The sequence below is a fragment of the Urocampus carinirostris genome, chromosome 4 (assembly GCF_059441175.1).
Source record: "Urocampus carinirostris isolate Australia breed hairy pipefish chromosome 4, RoL_Ucar_1.0, whole genome shotgun sequence".
NCBI classification, from domain to species: Eukaryota; Metazoa; Chordata; class Actinopteri; order Syngnathiformes; family Syngnathidae; genus Urocampus; species Urocampus carinirostris.
Window position 1 is genome coordinate 12,242,811 of NC_142352.1, and position 22,313 is coordinate 12,265,123.

Sequence of the window (22,313 nt, forward strand, 5' to 3'; positions counted from 1 at the left end):
GTCTCAAGTCCCCATGTCTGGTGTAAAGTGTAAAGAAGAGGCGAAAGTAGAATGAGAAAGCTTGATGCGGTTGAGAACATGGTCGGATCGCTTTTATTCGGGCACTTTTTACCACGGAGGAGGAAGGCACCTAACTCTTGAAGCTCATCTTCCAAAAGTAAGTCAAACTTCACTTTATTTATCATTATAGAGCATATTATTTTATGAAACGTTTATTTGTTGGTATAAAACGATAAGTTACTTATACAAGCCTTAAAAAATACTTTTATAAACTTTAAACATATATTCCATACAAAATATAGCACTAAGGCATTACGAACAAATTCAACTTACGAACGATTGTCCGGTAGTAGGGCAGCATCTGTAATTTAGATTTGTGTCCCCATATACACAACAGTTGGGTATGTTGTTTTTGTAATTTGTGACTCTAAAAACTCAAAACACAAATAGTCTTTTTCTCTATTTCAACTTGTTCCTACTCCCGCTGTTTCAGGTCAACACTGCGCATGCATCCTGTGGTGAGTCGATGACGTAGGATGGAAAGGGGTTTTTAGGGGTAGCCACTTAACAATTTTAGCCCACTCCCTTTGTGCAGTGAATAAATATTTTTTTTACCTTTGCATTGCGTGGCAGTGAAGAGAAGTGACAAAGTGCATACGTGTTTAAGTATCAGGGCAGTATTTATTCTTCCAGCATTTTATTCCCACTTACAATGTTTGAAACTCGATATCAAGAGCTGCCCTTCATACGTTCTTTCTCAAGATATGCATGCATTGCTTTAGACAAACTGACGACATGAACATAGTATGATGTAAATGCGACTTGAAAAATGAAAACAGGGACCAGAGTGTTTAATTTATTCCACAACATACAAGTTCAGTGACGGGAGGGAGCACATACACTCCCATTGGGCCCAAGAGGGGAAGGAAGGAAACCAGGTAAACATGGAGACGACATTCTGTAAATGCAAATATTCTTCCTCAGAACAATGCGTTGTGATTTCCATTAGTTTCAATAAATAACTTTTAGATGAAATATTTCTTGTTTTATATGTCGATATTGATATTTTAAATATATACCTTTTTGTTATACAGTATATATATTCTCTATGTTGCTAATGTAATCATTTAGACATCTCATCAACAATACACATATTGGATGGTGCTGTACACATTATGGCCAAACAGTACTAGTTGCAAGCTTCTTATTCCATGGGGTTGTAACACAAATGTATTTGTAATAAAAGGACTAGCGAGATGATCTGTGCAGTGACAGACTAAACTGTCAACACGTGAGATGCGCTGTGAGTAACAACTCTTGGTCCAAACAGAAACTGAGCAGATCATATTAGTCACTCCAGGATAGGAATTCCAAGAAAGGTCATCTTGCAGAATGTCTCACCACAATGGAACTTTTCGAAATGTGCCATGGCCAAACTCTGAGAACCTTTCCACTTGGACAGGGAAAAGGAAAACATAAATGCGCAACTTCTGGGGAATTCTTTAAAAAGAAAAGAAAAATACTACCAACATCCATCTGTTACAAGAGCAATAAATATATAATCATCAAATACAGCAATACAATTTAAACCATTCAATGTAATAAATAATACAAGCAGTAAGCCACCTTTCTCCTGTCCCAACCTTGGTGATATGGAAGATTATATGCCACATGTAAAACTGACACCAGCTCAATTATCCAACCTCTTGGAAGAGCGAGGCGGACCAGATTAAAGGGAAGCAAACACCTGATGTCGAACATGTCCGAGAGCACCTTGAGGATGAAAAATGCATCCTGGGACATTTCAAAGACGCGTGGTTTGGTTATATCTGGGATCCTGCATTGGCATTGAACTGCTTGGACATAGCCAAATTATTTCTCCGTCATGACGGCTGCAATTTCATTACTCATACTAGCCCCTTCGCAAACAATCCCAGCGTGAGACCGGTAACTCTAACCAAACAGGAAACAGAGCAAAGTGCTTATTGCAGCCTGACGCTCGACATAAACATGCGGTGTTAACAAGTAAGCTGTGGCAGTCAGGTGGTGTCTTTCTTGTGGTCTGTAACAGTCTCCATGTGGATGGCAAGAGTGGGACATCATAAACAAAGCTCCTTTTCAAATAAAGCAATAAACATATACAAACATACATTTGAGAAATACATTTGGCAATATCAAGGTAGGAAATTATTTGGCAAAGAGGGGACCAAGCGAAAATGATGTGCGCAATAGTATCAAATTGTCAATCTAACTGGCTTAATGACAATATGTTTTTGAACAGAAAAACAAAAGTATCATGCACTATAAAGAGTAACAAAAATTCTTTAAAACATCCATAGGCGTCTGTAGTAACTTTGTCACAATCACTAAATGTTTAAGACACAATTTGAAGCACTCACATCTGTCTCAACACCAATTCTGTATAAACCTGAGGAGCATCGTGTCACGTCTTCACACGTTTACTGACTAACACATGTCACTCTCCATATTCCTGAATAAATGACAAAAAAAAATAAAAAGCGGGTGGAAAATGTGCCGTTGCGGGTGCAGGAAGTTAGAGCGCGTCACCCCAAGTTCCGGCACGCCCCTGCGAACTAGCGTCTTCTACAGTGTTAGCTTTTGAATCCCTGCTAAGTTAACGACTCCCACTCTGTCATAGAGTTAAGTCAGGGGATGAACGGATGCTGACATGTTTGTGACATTGTTTGGAACGGAATTTGTGAAGCTACAGTTGTTCTTTTTCACCCAAAAGCAGCACAGCCCCCTGGCATGCAGAGAGGTATCTTCTTTGTTGTCATTGCAATAGTGCGAAAATGCTATAAACATCATTCAAGTGATGGGGGAGAAGGACACCTGAAGAATGGGGAGTTAATCTGTCCTTAGGTCTCTGATGAGTGACTACATTCCATTGCATGCACATACTGTGATATGTCTTTTTTTGTTTTTTAAAATGTACTGTGTCACTTAATTGTTGGTTGAAACGGACTACACCATAGATGACAACGTGTTCTCCTCAGTACAGTGGGTATGGACAGATGTTCGTAATGAGTCAATGGCAGGTGGGGCACCCTCGCCAGGTGAGAGGTCATTGAGTTCCTCAGACGATGAGAGAGGAAAGGAAGGTGACAAAGAGATGCCAGAAGAAGGGTCTGCTGATCCAGCAAAAGTGCGTGGTGGCTTGGGGACCAAGTTCGGCTCCAGCGTTGCCCTGGCCAGAAGCTGCTTGTCGTCTGCTTCGTCTGCCAAACACTCCACATGCCCGAGTGAGCCGTGTCCTGACTCAGATTCCCCGTCAGACAGATCCATCGGAGGTGAGCTGCTGCCGTCGAGTCGAAATAGAGAATCCAAGTACTGGGCGAATTCCAGCACTGTTCGGCTGGGGTTACCATTTGATAGCGGCTGCGGCAGAAGGGAGCTTTCCCCTTTGCTCTCGTTGCTCATCTCCCACTTTTCTTTAACTCCATCTGTTGCTTTAGAAGCAATTTGTGGACTGCAGGGACCATCAGGAGTGCTACCCGGGCTGTAGACACCAGGCATCTGTTCCACATCGGGGGCAATCTCAGAGTAGACGCTATGCTCTGTGTCATTAGGCTCAGGTGAATAGTTTCCGCTGTACCGAGGCGTGGCAGGAGAAAACTGTATGGAATACTCAGGATTAGAAACCGGGTCAAATGGTGAGAAGAAAGGCCCAATCTCCCCTAAGTGTTCAGGCGAAGCCTGGCACAGGCTGTCGGCTGCTAGGAGTTCCGTGCGGGAACTGAGAGACGGGTTCTCCTCAGGGATGGGTGCATCCAAAGGGAATGGGAGGCTACTGAGCATCGGAGAACCTCTAAGGGCAGCAGAGGAGCGCCTGGAATCCAAACTGTAGACTGACTCGGCGTCTGACAAACTTTCCATGACAGCTAAAGGAGCTTTATGGTCCCTAAGCTCCACCGTCAGGCGCTCCCGTGCTCCACGCAACACTACAGGTACTGGAGGTGGGGGGCACTCCGAAAATCCATCCAGAGATATTTCAGACTGGGCACAGGAACTAGAGGAGAGGACGAGAAAGGACAGGAGGTGACAGGGAAGCGGGACCCACCAGGTGAGATCATCAACAAATAATAAACTACGCTAGAGGGTTTTAAGAAGGGGAATAGGTAATGGTTTGTGAGTAAACATGTACCATATGGACAAAGATCTTGGGACATAAAAAGTAGAAGTGGAACTAACCCAACTGCATGGGAATTTCAAATACAAATTACTCTGAGTGACAGTGATATTACACATATTAACCAGCCCCTCTTATTTACCTCATTCATAATTTTGGTGAGACAGAGACTACTCATTTACAGAGTAAAAAAAAAAATCACTTCCTGTTGATAAAACGGCAAACTGTTCCAATACTTTTGTCCATATAGCATGTTTGCATACTGCACCAAGGAGAAACACTGACAAGAGAGTGGAAAGTCAACATCCTTGGGGGTGCTTTTAGCACCAGAGAGGATCAAGTACTACATCAACTATTTTTATCAGGACACAGACTCTGGACAGGGATTGAACCAGTGGGGTCGTGGAGAGAACTGAATACTACCGTACGTCTGAACTGCTCTGTGGTACGCATGCGTGCATGAAACAATGGTGCACATTATGAACAGTTAGTAATCACATGCTTTCCTTACCGTAACAATGTTTTTTGTCTTTTTTGTTACCCAAACAAAACAGACAGGAATTACAAGTTTGAGAAAACAAAAATTGAAATTAGTAGCAGAAGTAATGCAGGTTTAGAAATGAGTTATTGTGTCTTGTTAAAATAAATGCTGTTTTGGTTCAATAAAAACATTGAAAATAGCTATTTTTACCTCTTATTTGTCAGCAATAATGCCTTGCTTAGAAAATTGTTATTTGCAAATGGGTGGAATGCAATTAAGTACTAATGTATTTTATTAATGTATATTTAGTTTACCTAAATACATTTATAAAAAGGATTGCTTTTTATCGTTGTACATTTTAGACCATTTTTTAAAATTTTGGTTACAACGTACTGGTATTTTTTATCATTGTCAAGCATCCAGAGCGATACACAGCTACAGAAAAAAGGTAGCTACCAACTGCTAGCAACCAAGCCTAGACTAGCAGCGGACCTAATTACACAATGGCAAACGGGGTATGTGTTGTACATGAAGGCACTGAAATGGGTAAGATTTTAATATAAAATGTATTAGACATTTCCATCTTAAAAAAATATGACACTCCATCCTTGTTCCAGGAAAGCCTCGTTTCTAAAATACATACATTTGAAAATGGTAAAGATAATTAAATAATAAATAATTTGGGACAAGAATGGAGCCACCCACTAAACAACCACAAAAAATCTCTCTCCAAAATTTACTTTTGTAAATAACTCTCAAATATTTGGGTGTTTTTATTGTACTGCTTCAAAATACTGTGTAGTTTAAAACAAACACAAACTTGTTGCTGTTTTTTTAATTACCGGTAAACTCCCAAAATTGTGTCTTCTTTATAAAAACCTAAAAAAACAGGTTATTTACTTGAAACAACCTCAAACATTAGTTAATTTTGTACAAAACAACTAAGATAGTTAAGCCTATCAAAGTGCTCCAGTGGTCCAATGTACGACCCAATTTGGGCTATTTTTTACCCAAGTGTTTTTAGTTAAAAAAAGTTCACCAGAAAAAAGGCTTTTTTCAAGACTCCCGAGACTATTTTAATGGGTATTTAACTATGATTGAAGCAGTGTTATGTATTTATACGTTTAATTTTGAGTACATTTCAAATCGATCACTTACACTTATGTCAAGCCATTTTTGTCAAATCTGTACATACGTTTTTAAATGCCCCCTATCAGTAACTTTTTTATTTTTTAGAACACATCATTGCCAACACATGAAAGAGGAAAGGAATCCCGAAAGATAATTGACACCTTTACTGTATATAGAAAGATGTTTAGAAAAATAGTTTTTGGTCATTTTTAATCTAACTGGGTAACATTTTGAAAACCTAATTTTTCTATCTAACCATAAAATGAACTGATTCAACACGTCAATTCACAAATATATATACCTATATCAGGACTATTTTTCATATAACTATTTTACTTATGTTTAAATTACATACAAAGTAAAATTACAATACTTGCTTTTTTCCCACTTTTACTATTTTATACCACACTATGATACTCAATACTGACCGGACACTACTGTTCCTGCGGTGGTGGGTGGCAGGCACAGATTGCTGGGATGTAGCAGATGCAGCCATGAACAAACTTTCGGGGTTCAAGTCAACTTCTGTTGGGCTGACCATAATCTTGGCTGCAGACAGCAAAGCCGTTTTTCCTTTATTGTAATTCTCCAGGACCTGTCACGAACACATAGGAAGACACAGAATGAAAGCATGAAAGCATCCACTGAAAATCAAACAAAGGGAAATATGAGCATTCGACATGATGGAAGTGTACAGAAACGGTGTGTAAATAGAGATACATAGGCAGTCAAAATGATTAAGTATCATTAAAAATAATGATAAACGGAAACCATATGCTCTTTTAGTAATAACACTAGACTAAGATTAGATTATTGCACCATTAAAGACTACGAGTAGGATTTTGGGATTTACCGTTTGACCACACAAGTCATGTATATATAACTTCTATATTTAACTGCAGTTACTGCAATACATCTATCACGATAGTACATAGTGGTTGGGATAAATGTAAGTGCGGGCTGAAGGTGAGTTTACACCTACTCCAACTGACATTAAACACCCACAATGGAGTCACAGATGCCCGAGGAAGATTCGTGGAAGTCCGATAGTATTTGCGTCAATAGCAGTCCATAGGATTGCTGTGCATGTAAACAACTTTCAAAACAGACAATGACATGAACACAATTACACAAGCATCCAATGTTGACTTTAATGTGTTAGAATGCATATAAGAGGAAGACTACGATTATTAAAATGAAATGGACAAAATATTGACAACAAAATAACCAAAACAATGAAAAATGGTTGAATCTGAAATGTTCAGTGAGGTAAAACCAGTCAAGGACCATGTTTACAAATTCAGTCCATCATTTTACATGACATCGATTACCAATGCCTTGCTCACACAAGACCACACGATGACAGGATTATCAAACATATTGCATGCTAGAATAGATAATCCTTTCTTCTATTTAAAAGTGGCCGAGTCCCAGTGTTTCAAATTAGAAAAATAGAACATAACGAAATGACTCAGACGGTAGCAGCATAAACAATAATTAGAAATGTTATTCCTCAGTTTGAAAATGCGGGGAAATGTTCAGCTCCCTGGAAGAAAAGAAGAAAGGAATGTGTGTTGGGAGTAAGCAAGCATTGAGGAAGTAGGTGCAGTCAGTGTGGAAGGAATCACCATGGCAGTTTTGTAAAAACAAAGAAAATGTGTTAGCAGGAGGAAGTGGGAGAGTTCCATGTCACAGCGCTTGAGCAAACGTGCAGAGGCAAAGAAAGGCACCAAATGTTGATTGAACAAAGGCTTTGGATGGCAACGGGTGCAAAAATAAATAAGCTTGATGCAGTTGAAAGACTCATTTCAATGATTCACTTTCTCCCTAGAATGCGTCTATGATTTTTTTGGCTTGCTGAGTGGTCCTAGCCTGGACTTGTTTGTGCCTCCAGTTACAACTTTGTTCGTGAACAAGAGAACTTTTAAAACCTCCTTCGAGGGAACAAAGGTAATATCATTGAGCAATTTCACAAGGTTTGAGGGGGCGCTTTGGGAGAATGTAGTATTTGAAGTTAACTTGTGTTTCTGTGTGTAAACATGCACTAAGAGTTGTCAAAGGCAAGATAATACTCTGTGCTTAGCATATTTTTTTACAATACACAGAAGGCAAATCCAGCCCAATGATAACAGTGAACACCATGATGATTTCCTCATGATGCAAAATGTTCATTTCCTTGAGACTCACTAAGAAAAACCTAAGGAAAAGAAATTGCATCCCCAGAAAGCACAGTGTAAGGTAGGTCATTTGGGGCTTGAAGGGGAATGCATACAATATCTGAAAGAGCAGCTATCTGGGCATCAGAGGGATTCTTCCCATCTGTAGGAGATGATGGAAAGATGGTAGGGAAAGAGAGCAGTTCAGCTTCTGTAAGGGAGGCATAGGCAAAATTGTCTTTATAGGTGAGGGAGGATGTGTCATGGGCAATGCTGTTAGAGCGGGACTCTGTAATGCCACTTGTAGGCTGAAAGACCTCAAACACCTCCTCTTGCAGAGTCCCCTGCTCAGACAGAGGGCAACATGGTTCCAGCACCTGCGGACACATCAGATGTTTCACACACATACAATCACTCAATGCAATGCTTCAATAGGTGTACTTTACACACCTTTACAGAGAGGCAAGGTCAACAAGGCCCATCACCACCTCATAATAACTCCCAAGGCACCAGGGAAAGTCATAAAGTTTTTCCTTCACACGCTAACAAATTTCCACACCCTTGTACCACAATAAGCTGAGAAACAATGTCAGAAGACACCACAGAACCAACTGGGAAAGGAGGAAGAGATTTCATGCATTGCTAGTAGAGCAATGTAAAGAAAAGAAAGACAGGAAAGAAACATTAAGGATGGATGATTCACACGTTCAATTCTATTGAGTGATGGCAATCATGGAACAATGAATGGAGTACCCAATTTTCCAACAAATGTTTTGTTTTCTGATTATTATCAATTGGTTACTAACAAAATAAACCCCCCAAATTAGATAAACTGTTTATTTCAGGTTTTGTTTACGGGAAATACCTTAAATCAGTGTTTATTCTACTGTGCGTAAGACTGTGTCTGGTTTGCTGCAGGAAATTATCCTACTCCATCCAATTATGTGACAATCCATTTATAATTATTGTCAATAAAAGTACCGTAATGTTTTGTTTATATTTTTCTTTGAAGATTTATAAATATTTCACCTTATGTTTCCTGTGTTTTTCAGTGCTAATGTTTAAGTGTTAACTTAACTTTGCCCCCCCTATTTAAGTCATTCATCATAATACATAATAAATGGTAATATATGGATTCAACAACAACCTGAAGAGCCGTTTTGGAGCCGGAAAAAAACGGCTCTTTTTAGTGAGATAAACCGAAACGGTTGGTTCTCTAAAGAGAGTCGGAATAACCATCTGAGTTAGCTTTAAATTAGTAAACTCACTTTATACTGTTAACTGCTGATTTTTGTTTTATTATATTGTTTACTGTTTCTTTTCGTTGCACTTCAAGTGTAGAATAAATTTGCTGCTAGTCAGGTGCAATCAATATTACAAGGTTGTAGAACACAACTACCTGTCTGTTCTTCTCTATTCAACTGACTTCAATACCTCTCAAAAAATGTCAAACTCTTTGACATACAGACGCTCCCCTATTTACGAAAAACGGTAGATACAAACATCCGGACATTGCTGTAAGTTCGATTTTGTATTGTGCACCTTTTTCAGTGTGCAGGACATTACTGTAGTGCTTCTTTCCGCCGCTACCGGCGTGTGGCGCTGTGAGAGCTCATCCAGCATCTACCCCGAAGAAGAAATCCGGCTTCCTCTTCCTGGTTACTGTGTAAACATACTATACTGTATCTTCAGCACGCTAAGAGCTTTGACATTTTTATTGTTTATATTCTTGTGCACCCATCTAATATGGTTGGTGTTAAGTGTAAAGAAGAGGCGATCCGTTTCTTTTGAAATGAAAGTGGAATAAGGAAGCTCCATGCGGTTGAGAAAATGGTTGGATCACTTGTTTTTCAGCCACTTTCTACCTCAGAGGAGGAAGTCGTCCAACTCTTGAAGTTCATCTTCCAAAAGTAAGTTAAACTTAACTTTATTCATCTTTATAGAGCATATTATTTCATGAAATGTTTATTTTTTTGTACAAAACAATACAGGTCACGTATACAAGCCTTAAACATACTTATACAAACCTTAAACATACAAAATATAGCAGTGAAGCAACTTACGGACAAATTCAACTTACGAGCGATCGTCCGGAACATATCTCGTTCGTAAGTAGGGCAGCGTCCGTACAACTTTTTGATAAGGAAACGGAAATAGTTACTTTCCCAGGTAACTAGTTACTTTTACTATAGAGTAAGTCAATTACTTTTTGGAAAAAGTAGTGAGTAACTATAGGTTATTACTTTTTTAAAGTAATGTGCCCAACATCGGTCGAAAATATATTAAAACTTAAAAGTTACTATAAAAAATATATCTTAAAAAAAATAGCAACTCAAATTTAAAAAAAAAAATATATATTTTTTTTAGCAATGTAGCAGCATATTCTAATTAAAGTTTGGAACCGGGTCCCCACCTAAACAAATAATGAACCCCATCCAAGTCTCTTTGGTGATAACTTTATATTGTCAATTCCTCCAACATTTTAAACTGTCGATTGAAGAAAACGAATAATGAGCGGATAAATCATTTTTAAAACATTAACTACAGGAGTTCTGCCTCAAAAGAACTAACCTCTCATAATTAAATAAAGCACCCATTTTTAAAAGGACTCCCTTAAAGTTGGCTAGTGCACTAAATAAGGAATTGTACCCGCTTTCTTTAAGCACATAAAAAATTTAAAGAGTTGTTAAACACTTGCTTGAAAATTAATGTCACCCCAGCAGCACACCAGTGAAGACATAACATTTTGCATGCAAATGACAAAAACAGACCTTGTTAAGACCCTCCATCACCATGACAGGCATGTGCTCATTGAGCATGGCGGGAGAAATGATGACTTCATTAAAGGCCTTGTTGTCCCCCCAAAGAGCTGAATAAGTTGGCTCTTCTTGACCGCAGCTGCCAAATTGAGAAAGCAAAAAGACAAAGAAAACACATAAAGGAGTATATTGCTTTCCCGTGCACCTCATTTCATTTCATTCTCTTTATACAGGGTTTGTACACCTTTTTTAACAGCAAAATTCAAGCATTTTTAAGGACTTTTAATGCCAAGTTTTTCAATTTCTGCAGTACCATTGCAGGATGAAACATAGTGTGAATAATGTATTTTGCAGATCTACAAATATATCTGCGATTTGTACCTGCAATTTTGCATGAGCGTTTCTCAAGACATATCATTTTTAGATCTTGAGTAAATCGCAAATATATTTGTGGAACACTAAGTGTCTAAATATTTTTAAGACAAATCATTCTCAATAAAAGTGTTGGGTAAAATGACCCTAATGTGTAGCTTATATTCTCAGATGCAGTAGGTTCTTCCCATTACTATTGACCACTGGAAACTCTACCTTAACTTTTTGCATGGCTCATCATAAATGTCCATAAATGATACATAATCCGTGCTCTCGTACTATTTTCAAAGTATCTTGTTGAGGTGTAACATGCACCTGTCCTCTTGGGCAAGACCCGTAGGGAAAGCAAATAATGCCAGCTGCCGTTAATCATGAGGGAAGAAATGCAATGGTAAAACGAAGCCACTAGAGAGCAGAGTGTGAGCGTAACTTTTAAGGAAAATTGCTGTAAAACAATTGAAAAAAAAGATAAGCACTTAAACCAAAATCAAAGCACGTTTTAATCCTTGAAAACCCAACACTATAATTCAAGCATCTTCAAACATTGTTTATATTTAGAGTCACATGCAGAAAGCATGAACAGTTGACAAACTAGAGTTTATTTGGAGGAAAACATCGTAAAATGAAAAAAACTCTGAGGCAAGTGCATACCTATTCAGCAGTATTCAGTGGTCAAATAACACAGTTTTCCTTTACAGTTTAAAACCGTTATTTCACCCTGAATAAAATAAGAAAATTAAAAAACATTCGGGGGGTTGAATTTGGACTTTTTTAGCATGAATTTGGCAAACTTCAGTCACTCAGTGTCATACTTGTCAACCTGTACGTTTTTGCCGTACAACGTACGTTTATTATGCATTTCAAGACGTGTACGACGTACAAGAAAATCTGTACGGAAAAACGCAAATTTGTCAATTATGGGTACCATCCGGTATACACCGACTATCGCGACACGGCAAATAAATCAAGTCAAACGCGTTCGCCGCGGTAGCCTCTATCTCGGTATCGTTTTTTTTTCGTTGCAAACGAAGCAAGCTGTTTGATGCTACTGTGCGCATGCATCTGTCCTTCTCTTTTTAGAGAACCGGCTTTTTCGGCTCAACTCATTAAAGAGAGCCGACTCTCAAACGGCTTACTTGCTTTGATGCATTATATTATGTTGTATAAAGAAGTTAAGAAAAAAAGGAAGTATAAAAGGAGAAAATGGAAAAAAAGAATGGTTTGTGGTTATCCCTTTAATCAGTATATTACCAACAATAATTTAATGCAGAAAATTTATTAATCATTTGAATAAGAAAATTCAACTTAATTATATTTGCATGCATTTTTTCCTTCTATAGTGAACATCCAAGCTACTTAATTTTTGAACTTTTTTATAATAAACCTCATTCATGTCGAGCAACTCAGAATCTCACAAAAAAATGTCAACTAACAATAAATATGATGTAACGAAAGACATGTACAACATAATAATAATAATAATAATAATTTCCTTGTATTGTCATTCTGTGTAACAATGTACACAGAACGAAATGTCGATTGCACCTGACCCGTTGTAGCGAGCCGATGCAGCCGCAGCCAACATAGGGCGCCGCCGACCACTTTTTAAGTCTTAGGAATGACTCGGCCGGGGCGCGAACCACCGACCTCCCAGTCTCAAAGCGGGCGCCTTACCATCTAGGCTACTGAGCTGGTACATGTTAAACTACATAAATAAACACGTTTGAAAAAAAAATATGGTGTAAGATTATTTTGTATTTTGCAAGGGAAAATACGACAGTTTGTAAGGGCATGGAGCCCTGGAGCGCGACAGGTATGCAAGTGTAAACGTCTTAACAAGGTGAGGTATGCTAATACCGGTAAAAACCTCATACGGTCTTCTTAAATGCACATCGGATTGCCTAACTGTCATTTCTCCAGTTAGCAACTTGTATGGACGAATGTTGTGCAAAACTAGTGAGTGCGCTTCAATCTGGCTTAAAATTAAGTGTGTGGCCCTCAGATCCTACCATGTCTCTGGAGGATGGTTGTGAACCACGTGGATGATTCTCCCGGGCGGGTAGAGGGGTGTGGAGGCCGAGAGGGCAATGCTGAGGTCACTGGGGTGGAGCCAGAGGCGACTGCTGGGGGGTGCCGCTTGCTGAGGCGGAGGATCCTCCTCTTCTAGTGGAAGCTCCGATTTCGGAATGCATTTGGTGCCTCCTACAATAATCCTCCACTGGCGACATCAAAACATCACAGTTTACTGTACGGCATTGACTTGAAGTCAGGCCATTCCAAAGATCATTGCACAGTACAAGAAAGAAGATCAGTAAACCCTGTTGAAATTATACAGAGAGAGACGTACCTTTGGCTTGTTACTTTTTTGTAGAACTTCTAGCAGGTGGCGACGGAACCCCTCCAATTGAGAGAGGCCAAGTCTTAAATACAAATACAATACAGATGACTCTGTGACAAGTTCACCATTAGAGGGAGTTTGTTTACAACTAACTATTGTCTTACCTCGGAACCAGATCCTTTCCTAAAACTACAGAGGTGACAAACTCTTTGGAGTACTCCATGGCATCCTCACTGGTTCAAAAGGAGTAAATAATGCAGAATATTTAATAAGGATGATTTTTTGGGAGGGACAATAATGACCACTACCAACCAATGTTCCCTCTAATTTTCCACGGGTTTGAGCATTCACACAAAGTCGGTGAGCAGCGCTTGAAACAACAGTGAGCAACCATAATCCCAAGTGTGGCAAGATAATTAATTATCAAACATGTCCAAAACTTGACATCAAGTGACATTTTGCTGAGTTTCCGGCAATGCAAAATTATTTTTCTCTTTTGAATGAATTGACTCGTGTACTATTGCAAAGGTTGTATGGCCTACAAACGTCGTTTGTTCTTACAATTCTTTCACAAGATACCCATTTCTTTTTATTTCCTGATATATTTTGTCGCATAATATTAACATTTTTGGGGGCTTATTTAGTCGGTTGCAAGATACAGAACTGTACTTAATCACATTTTTTAGTGGAAGTACAATGTTGGCAACAAGATTCACTTGATATAATTGGAAATTATTTGAATGCGAGACAAACGTTTTCTTCTTTTTTCTGTGTTTCTTTTCTACTTTTTTTTTTTAATTCCTCTAAAAAAATCTCTTTGTGTTTTTTTCCGAGCTGTTACTTTTTTATTTTTGTTCTCTATTTACTTTTTTCCTACATTTCTTTTTTTTCTGGCTTTTTTCTAAATTTTTCCTTCTTTTTTCTCTTCCTTTTGTTTCTTTTTTTCTCAGCTTTTCACTACTTTTTCATTTTGGTATTTTTTTCCTTTTTTGTTCTATTCCCCCCTTCCTTTAAGTCATGTTGTGCATAATTTTACGATAATATTTGGTCATGTTGGGATTAAAGAAGCAAAAACAACCCGAAGAGCCGTTTAGGACCCGAAAGAGCCGGTTCCTTTTAGTGAGTCGAGCCGAAGAAGCCGGTTCCCCGACAAACTCTACTAACTTTACTCAACTCCGTTCTCCTTCGATTCGACTCCAAAATACTGCATTTAGGACACAACGTCAGGGGAACCCGTGTATTTTTACCTTCATGCACTTTAACTTTGACTCAAGTCGCTTCTTAATTAGTAATTTTGAGCCCTCATTTTTGTGCGCTGGCTAGATTTTCTTGTGCGCTGAGAATGTGCGAGCAGTGCGCAATTGCGCACGCGCGCAGTTTAGAGGGAACACTGCTACCAACAATGTTGTCTATATGAGTTCGTGTACAAACTTGAGTTGTTTTGAACGAAAAACTTACCTAAGAAGGCCACCAGGTGGGGAGTAAGAGTAGCAGTGAAGTGTAGGATACTGAGGCCTCAACAGGAAGGAGAGAATAGCAGCAGTGCCAGCACCAAGAGAATGGCCAACTATCACAAGTCCATAATGCATGGTGCCCTTACTCTGCGAGAGATGGCCCGAAACAATAAATTAACACACCACAACCACTTGAGTAACAAATCTAAAAATACATTTGTAAATTAGGTATATGTTTTGATGTAAGTAACCTCAAGAAAGATAAATGTATTAGTTTACAGTTATTCTCAATCAAAGACAATTTTCCAATTTCTCTAGTACCATTAAAAGAAGAAATCCGGTGTGATTCATGTATTTCGTAGAGCCAGAAATACTGTATATGTGCAATTTAGATATGTGATTTTTAATTCTTGCTTGTGCATTTATCATGATTTTGAGATTTTGAGTAAATAATTAAAAAAAAAATTGTTTTACAGTCAAATCTTGCCCATAGAAGAGGTTCTTCCCATTACAATTGACCACTGGGAAACGCTTCCTTAATATTTTGCATAGCTGATAACAAAGGTCAACAATTTATACGTAATCTTTGCAGTAATCCACATTTCTTAGTGCCCTATCAGATTCAGATTCAGATATACTTTATTGTCATTCTTGTACACGTGTATACAGAACGAAATGTCGATACATCTGACCCGCAGTTTCCTTGAATGTACAGATATAAATAAAATGTTGTATTGAGTTGGAGTATTGAAGTACTAATAATATATTACATAATTATAGCTATGTATGGTATTATACAGTAGTGCAAAGAGTGCAAGAGGAGCAGCTAACCAGATGTGCAAAATGGGCAGTCAGGTAAACAAGTCACTATACAATAACAATAACACTGGAGTATGATAGTGCAGAGGAGAACAGATGTGCATGTGCATGTGATGTGCTATCTGGGTGTAGTATGCACCTGTCCTCTTGGGTATGACCCGTAGGGGGCGATGACGCCTTATAGGACAATGTCATGCCCAGAAAAAAATCCAGCTTACGTTAATCACAAGGGAAGAAGAAATGCAATGGGAAAGAGAAGCCACTATAGAGCAGTGTCTGCGAAATTTTTGAGCAGTCGGTTGAGAAACATGGCAACAATTTCAAGCATTTACAAGCACTTCACCCAAAATGTAAACACTTTGAAATCCTTGAAGACACATTAAAATTCAAGCATTTTCATTGATTTCTGGCACCCGTACGAGTCCTGAAAAAATATAGAAGCAAATAGTTTACACTATAAAACAAATAAAATGCATCCCAGTCTTTAGCTTGTGGCGGTCAAGGCTAGAATTACTATTTCACAGTACATCCAATTCATTTTAAGCAGTTTTAAAAATATTACGTCATGCATTTTCAGGAGTCACATTGAAAGCATCTCTTATAACTTCTATTAAAACGATTTACGACTTTGCAGCAATAAGATGAAGTGCCTGGCTGGTTGAGAAGATTAGAAAAACAGTCATCGAGAGACCATGATTGTAAAATAAATGTACATGTACCAAGTCCCTTCCAAAAGCTTGTGACAGTATCATTTCCTGCTCCAGCTTCTTCTTGATGTACTCCGCTGAATAAACCATTCCCTATGAGGAGAGAGACACAGAGAGATTTAGGACCGTCCAAGGGCAAGAATTCTGCTGCGTCAAGCTTTTATAAAAAGGTAATGACTGCCGTGACAGCGTACTATAAAAAATCCTTTTCCTCTGACCTTGTGCCCAAGCCAGGTCCCATGCTGCTCCTCCACTGGTAAACGTTCGGAATCCCCGGACAAATCAGTCAATGCATCCTGATGACACAAACAGGATAACAGGTCAAAAGAAGCAAAGACAAAAGCATTAAAATGTATAAACGACCTTAAAGGCTGAAATAAAAGTAAGACTTTTTTCAGAGTTTGATTTGTGAGAGGAGTGGTTTGACCCACAGCAAGGACGTATCTCTGGCGTTTTAATCAGGAGTTAAAATACTCCAATCAGGGTTTGTACACTTTTTCAATGGCCATATTCAAGCACTTTTTAAGGTATCTTAATACCAATTTTCCAATTTCTCCAGTATCTATCTATCTACCTTGGTCATATCCCTCAAGAGGGGTGACCGACAGCAAGACAATTTCTCCAGTACCATTAAGAAATGTTAGCGGACACAAGGCAGCTATAAAGTTGCCTGCCCCATTTGTCATTACTTGGAACACAATAAGACGACTAATCGCAACAATTGTTCCAAGGTATTAAGGATTGATGATCCCAATATATAACAGAACAACACTTTAAAATTATGTTTATTATAAATCTACTTATAACATTAATTCCATGTATATGACATGGCTGTTTTCCATCTGCTCAGTATGTACCTGTATTTACTCATCTTCATTCATGCAATGTTTGCATTGAGTCGTCTGCTACAAGCCACGTGAACTCCTCTTTCCCCGATGCTTTTAATGTACGTTTACATTTTGTAGCGTCATAAATTTCGTTAGCTTATTTTGAATATTTCTTCTGGGGCTGAGGTTTGCTTGATTCCTAACCACTTCTCCATTTTTCTTGTGTCCTCTGTGCGCCTACTTTGGAAAATGATATGCAAATGCACGACCTTATAACGCTCGGGAGAGTCCGGAAGCAGGAAGTTATTCGATGCAGGCCTCTGATTGTCTGCCAAGTATGCAAATTGCCAATCGAACCGAAATTCCAGAATTTCCAAACATAACGAAGATTTTTAAATCGGAATAAAGCAAACGTTTGATTTGAAAAAAAAATATATATTATTTTTTTCTTTAAAAAGTTTTTGGCCACCCGGGCGGGGTTGTTTTGTTAGTTGTACGCCCGTCAAAGATGCACGCCCCGGGCGTCCGGGCAGACATTATTTCAGACACTGCCATTAAGAGAAGAAATCCAGTGTAAATCATGTAATTTTCAGAGCGACAAATATAACTCCCTCTACGTAAAAGTGTTGGGTAAAAAGGACTAGTAAAATCATGTAGCTTACATTTTCAAGAGCAGAAAGTTCTTCCCATTACAATTTACCATTGGGAAACACTAATTTCATTTTTGAATAGCCCATAATAAATGCCCACAATTGGTGCCTACTCCTTGCACTAATACAGATTTCATAGTGCCCTGTTTGGGTGTAGCATGCACCCGTGGGGATCGATGAAGCTCGTAGCACAATGCCGTACAAACTAACGCCAGCTGGAGTTAATCACGAATGAAAAAGAATCACAAGGGCAAAATGAAGCCACCGGAGTTTTGGCGTCAGAGTTGTTGAGAAATATGGCAACAATTTCAAGTATTTACAAGCACTTGACCCAAAATTTAAGAAACTTTTAAACTTTGAAAACACAACTTTAAAATTCAAACATTTTCAAGGATTTAGGCACCGGCATAAACCCTGGACAATGGTGAATCTGCTTCAGTTTTATGCAAACAATAAACAGGTTATTTTAGTGAATATATGGCCAAGGAAGAAATGGCGTAACACTGGTTTATATTGCGCAAGTACCAGTACATAATTTTACTGTGCAGAGTTGATATTCACCTTGAGCGATAATGTTCCCCTAATACTGATGACAACCTTCTTCTTTTCATGATCCACTGCCACAAAAAATGGAGTCTCATAAACCTGGATGGAAAAATGGAAGACAGGATAAAATGCGTGAACTGGATTACAGAAGAGAATCCCAACAAAAATAAAGTACGTAAGTGAAACAGCTTGAATGTTATTATGTTTTGTTAAAAGTGATCATACACAGCGATGCGTCATATTAAAAAACACATTCAACATATAATACCTGCCGAATAATCTAGTTCGGGGATCGCCCCACAAAACATCTCCGTAGCCCGAGGAGCGGTTCAGAGAAAAGCGCACTAGCAGTGGGTCATTGCGATTTTACAAATACAATTGTAAATGAGGGCAGCAGGGCGGCGCAGTGGTTAGCACGTGTGCGACACAGTTCTGAGGACATGAAATCGAACCTTCCTGTGTGGAGTTTGCATGTTCTCCCCGTGCCTGCGTGGGTTTCCTACGGGCACTCCAGTTTCCTCCCACATTCAAAAATATGCGTTTCAGGTTAATTAGCTGGTCCAAATTGCCCCGAGGTGTGAATGAGCGAGCGAATCGTCTGTCCCCGTGTCCTACGACTGGCTGACAACCAGTTCAGGGTGTCCCCTGCCCACTGACCGAGGATGGCTGGGATGGGCTCCAGCACCCCCGCGACCCTACTGAGGATAAGCGGTGCAGATAATGGATGGAATTTTAAATGCAAAAAAATGGAAAAGATATACGGAAGGAGATTTTTATTTGTGGTCTCGTTTTTTTCCTTTTTAACCGGCATAAGAAATTGCTCACATAAGTGTCTTTGCTTGGACTATTCTTGCACTACAGTCATCTTCAGCTGTGTTTTACTTCATTTTTATCTTATTGCCTTAACTCATTTTGAGTTAATCTTGTATTTTTATCTTTTTAATATTCGTAATATTCTTATGTGTACAGTTTCTTCGTTCTATTACGCTGGCAACTGCGTGGACAGCAAAGTAAGAATTTCATTCAATCGTGGTTCTTTACTGTGAAAAATAATAACCAATCAGTGACAAGTATCTCTAAGCTACAAAACGGTAAGTGATTCTTGCTTTGGTCAATCATTTCAAACCAATAAACCAAGACAATATCTTAAAGCATTATCAGTTCCTCGAAAAAGAGGGGGGAATCATGATTGGCCTTGACTGTGTCAAATGTTTTTTAAAAACATTTGAGTGAATGTAGTTGTATACCTAAATCAACTCACTATGCTATACAAACTTAACACTGCCCTTTAGTGGCTAGAGAGAGCATTTGATTTGCAATTATTTAAAAAAAAACATTGTTGATCTGAAAATTCTGGTCTACTAGTGATACCAAGAGCTAAGAAGAGAACCGCAGGTTCGAAAGCGTTCTTCATTCGGGCCCCGGTGGTGTGGAATGCTCTGCCCCCTGAGATTCAATCTGCAACCTCAGTGGAACTGTTTAAATCTTTAGCTTATGAATGACCTATATTTAATGTTGACAATATCTGTGTATTATTTATTATTGCAACATCCGTTGCCGCTTGGTCATCCTGGAAGGAGGGTGACCTCATGTGCGGCCCCTTCTCAAGGTTTCTTCATTGTCCTCCTGCTGAGGTTTTTGAATTTTTCCTTGCCCTCATGTAGGTGTTAGATCAGGGGATGGTGTCATAATAGTCTGTAGTTTGCAATAATCGGTGGTCTGTGCAGCCCTTTGAGACTCCTTATGATTAAGGGGTGTCACAAATAAACATAACTTGACTTGACTTTTGATAGAAATGACCTAGAGACTCTCTTCTTTTCTAGACTTTCTTGAAAATTTATGTTGGACATGACTCATTTAACGCCTAAAAAGCACAAAGCTAAGTAAGTTAATGCAGTGTTCCGACCTAGTAGTTCATTAGTTGAGACCAATTTGTTACCCCACACAATCTATTTCCACCACGGCAGTGTCTGATGACGGCATGCTTTACATTATTCCAAACGATGTGTGACATTTCGTTCGGTGATGTAATTGGTTTGTGCAGCTGCTCGCAATGGCACAAATTATTAGTGCCGATGTTAATGCCAAATGAAGTTGGGAAGTCTGCACTTCGTTGAGTCAGCATGACAGTGGAAACTTTTACACATGAAGCACCTCAACAATCAAGGACCCGGGTCTTTAACTTTACAATGTGTGCTATCCGCTTTTAATGCCCGAGTTGGTTTGGTTTCAATTTCCATCCATTTTGTGCACGGCTCATCTTCAGTAGGGTCACGGGGGTGCTGGAGCAGATCCCAGCCATCTTCGGGTAGTGGGCAGGGGACACCCTGAACTGGTTGCCAGCCAGTCGCAGGGCACACAGAGACAGACAACTCACTCGCTCATTTAAACCTAGGGACAATTTGAGCCAGTCAATTAACCTGACATACACGTTTTTGGAATGTGGGAGGAAACAGGGAGAACATGCAAACTCCACACAGGAAGGTTCGATCTCATGACCTCAGAACTGTGCCGCTGACACGCCAACCACTGCCCACTTTCAATTTATAACTAATGTTCTGTTTCCAAAAGGGAAGGTCCAGCAGGTAACGTACACTTAAAAAAGCCCGAGAGTTCAATAATGTTATGAAAGCCGGACTTCATGGCTGGATGTTCCCTTTTACAAACCATTTTATCAGGTTTTGCCAATTATTTTAAAGCTGAAAGCTACTTTTTATTGTTACTGATTAACCCGAAGTAGGGCTGTAACTAATGATTATTTTAATAATCGTGAAATCGGCTGATTATTCTTACAATTAATCGATGAATCGTATCATTTAAAAAAACAACAACACAATTTTAATTTCATCCTATATACAAATATTGAAGTTTTGGAAAGATAGAATAAATAGTGCTCAACAAAACAGAATATTCAATAAAATGAAACTACCAACTTGTCCAAAAAACATTACTTTTAGACTTATCACGCAAAACAAAAACAGAACAGTTTTACCCACCAAAAAATATGAAAAATGTTAATCCCCTTTAAAAACTGTTGTCCACTCATTTGTTTTTGGGTTGAATCTTTGAATATGATCAAATTTCCCAAAGTGAAAATGTAAAACAATATGCTTAAAAGGCTGCCCCTTGTGTTAGGATAATTCTTTTCATTTTTGTCCCTCTGTATTTCTGCAGCACTTTCCGTTTCCTTGTTAAATGTAAACGGTCTGCATTTATATAGCGCTTTTCCAGTCACTGAAGACCTCTCGAAGCGTTTTACAATGTGCTTCACACTTACCCATTCACACACACACCCACACACCGATAGCAGCGTCAGCCATGCAAGAAAACTACCTGCTTATCGGGGCATTAGGGATTCAGTGTCTTGCCCGAGTATACTTCGACATATAACACGGAGAAGCCGCGAATCGAACCTATGACCTCTTGATCCCAAGACGGGCACTTTACCTGAGCCGAGCCGATTCTCTAAAAAGACCCGGGTTTGACTCACCGTTAACTTCGTAGTGTTTGACTGTTTCAAGCTATTTTTATTTGTAATGGTGCACAATAGTGATTTAAAAAAGTAAGATACTTTTATAAAAACTGTCTCAAGGCGCCCACTGCCAGACCAAAGTGATACTACTTTACAACTTCACAATGAGATCCAATGCACTTAATTGCATTGATTAACGTGCTTAGTGGCAACACGACGAATCAATGAGGTAATTAGTTGCCAACACATTTAATAATCGATTTAAAATGATTTTATCGATTTATTGTTGCAGCCCTAAGGGCTACTAGTTCGATTAGAGTTCTAAAATAACAGGTTATTCCTTTGTTCTTACTATGTTATTACCAGGTAGTTAAAAATGGAGTCAACCATTTAACAGCAGGCCAATTAAAAAATGATATACAATGACCCATGATGTATTTTAAGAACCAGT

The 22,313-nt window shown here is 38.8% G+C and overlaps 1 protein-coding gene across 4 annotated transcripts in view; it reads right to left on the bottom strand.

Annotated features, from left to right (window-relative positions):
- Nucleotides 1-655: 655 nt before the first annotated feature.
- dagla (diacylglycerol lipase, alpha) overlaps nt 656-22,313 on the bottom strand; it is a 65,956-nt gene continuing 44,298 nt past the window's right edge. The window contains exons 11-22 of one of the 4 annotated variants that reach the window (XM_088333666.1): nt 18,406-18,489; nt 16,586-16,663; nt 16,380-16,460; nt 14,846-14,988; nt 13,552-13,620; nt 13,397-13,469; nt 13,059-13,267; nt 10,690-10,816; nt 8,035-8,295; nt 6,191-6,357; nt 4,662-4,679; nt 656-4,030 (exon numbers count right to left, since the gene is read on the bottom strand). In XM_088333666.1, coding sequence (XP_088189792.1) covers nt 2,986-4,030; nt 4,662-4,679; nt 6,191-6,357; nt 8,035-8,295; nt 10,690-10,816; nt 13,059-13,267; nt 13,397-13,469; nt 13,552-13,620; nt 14,846-14,988; nt 16,380-16,460; nt 16,586-16,663; nt 18,406-18,489 — 2,355 coding nt within the window. In that variant the 3' untranslated portion in view covers nt 656-2,985. The remainder of the gene's footprint in view (nt 4,031-4,661; nt 4,680-6,190; nt 6,358-8,034; nt 8,296-10,689; nt 10,817-13,058; nt 13,268-13,396; nt 13,470-13,551; nt 13,621-14,845; nt 14,989-16,379; nt 16,461-16,585; nt 16,664-18,405; nt 18,490-22,313) is intronic. The other 3 variants (XM_088333665.1, XM_088333667.1, XM_088333668.1) reach the window with 3 other exon arrangements.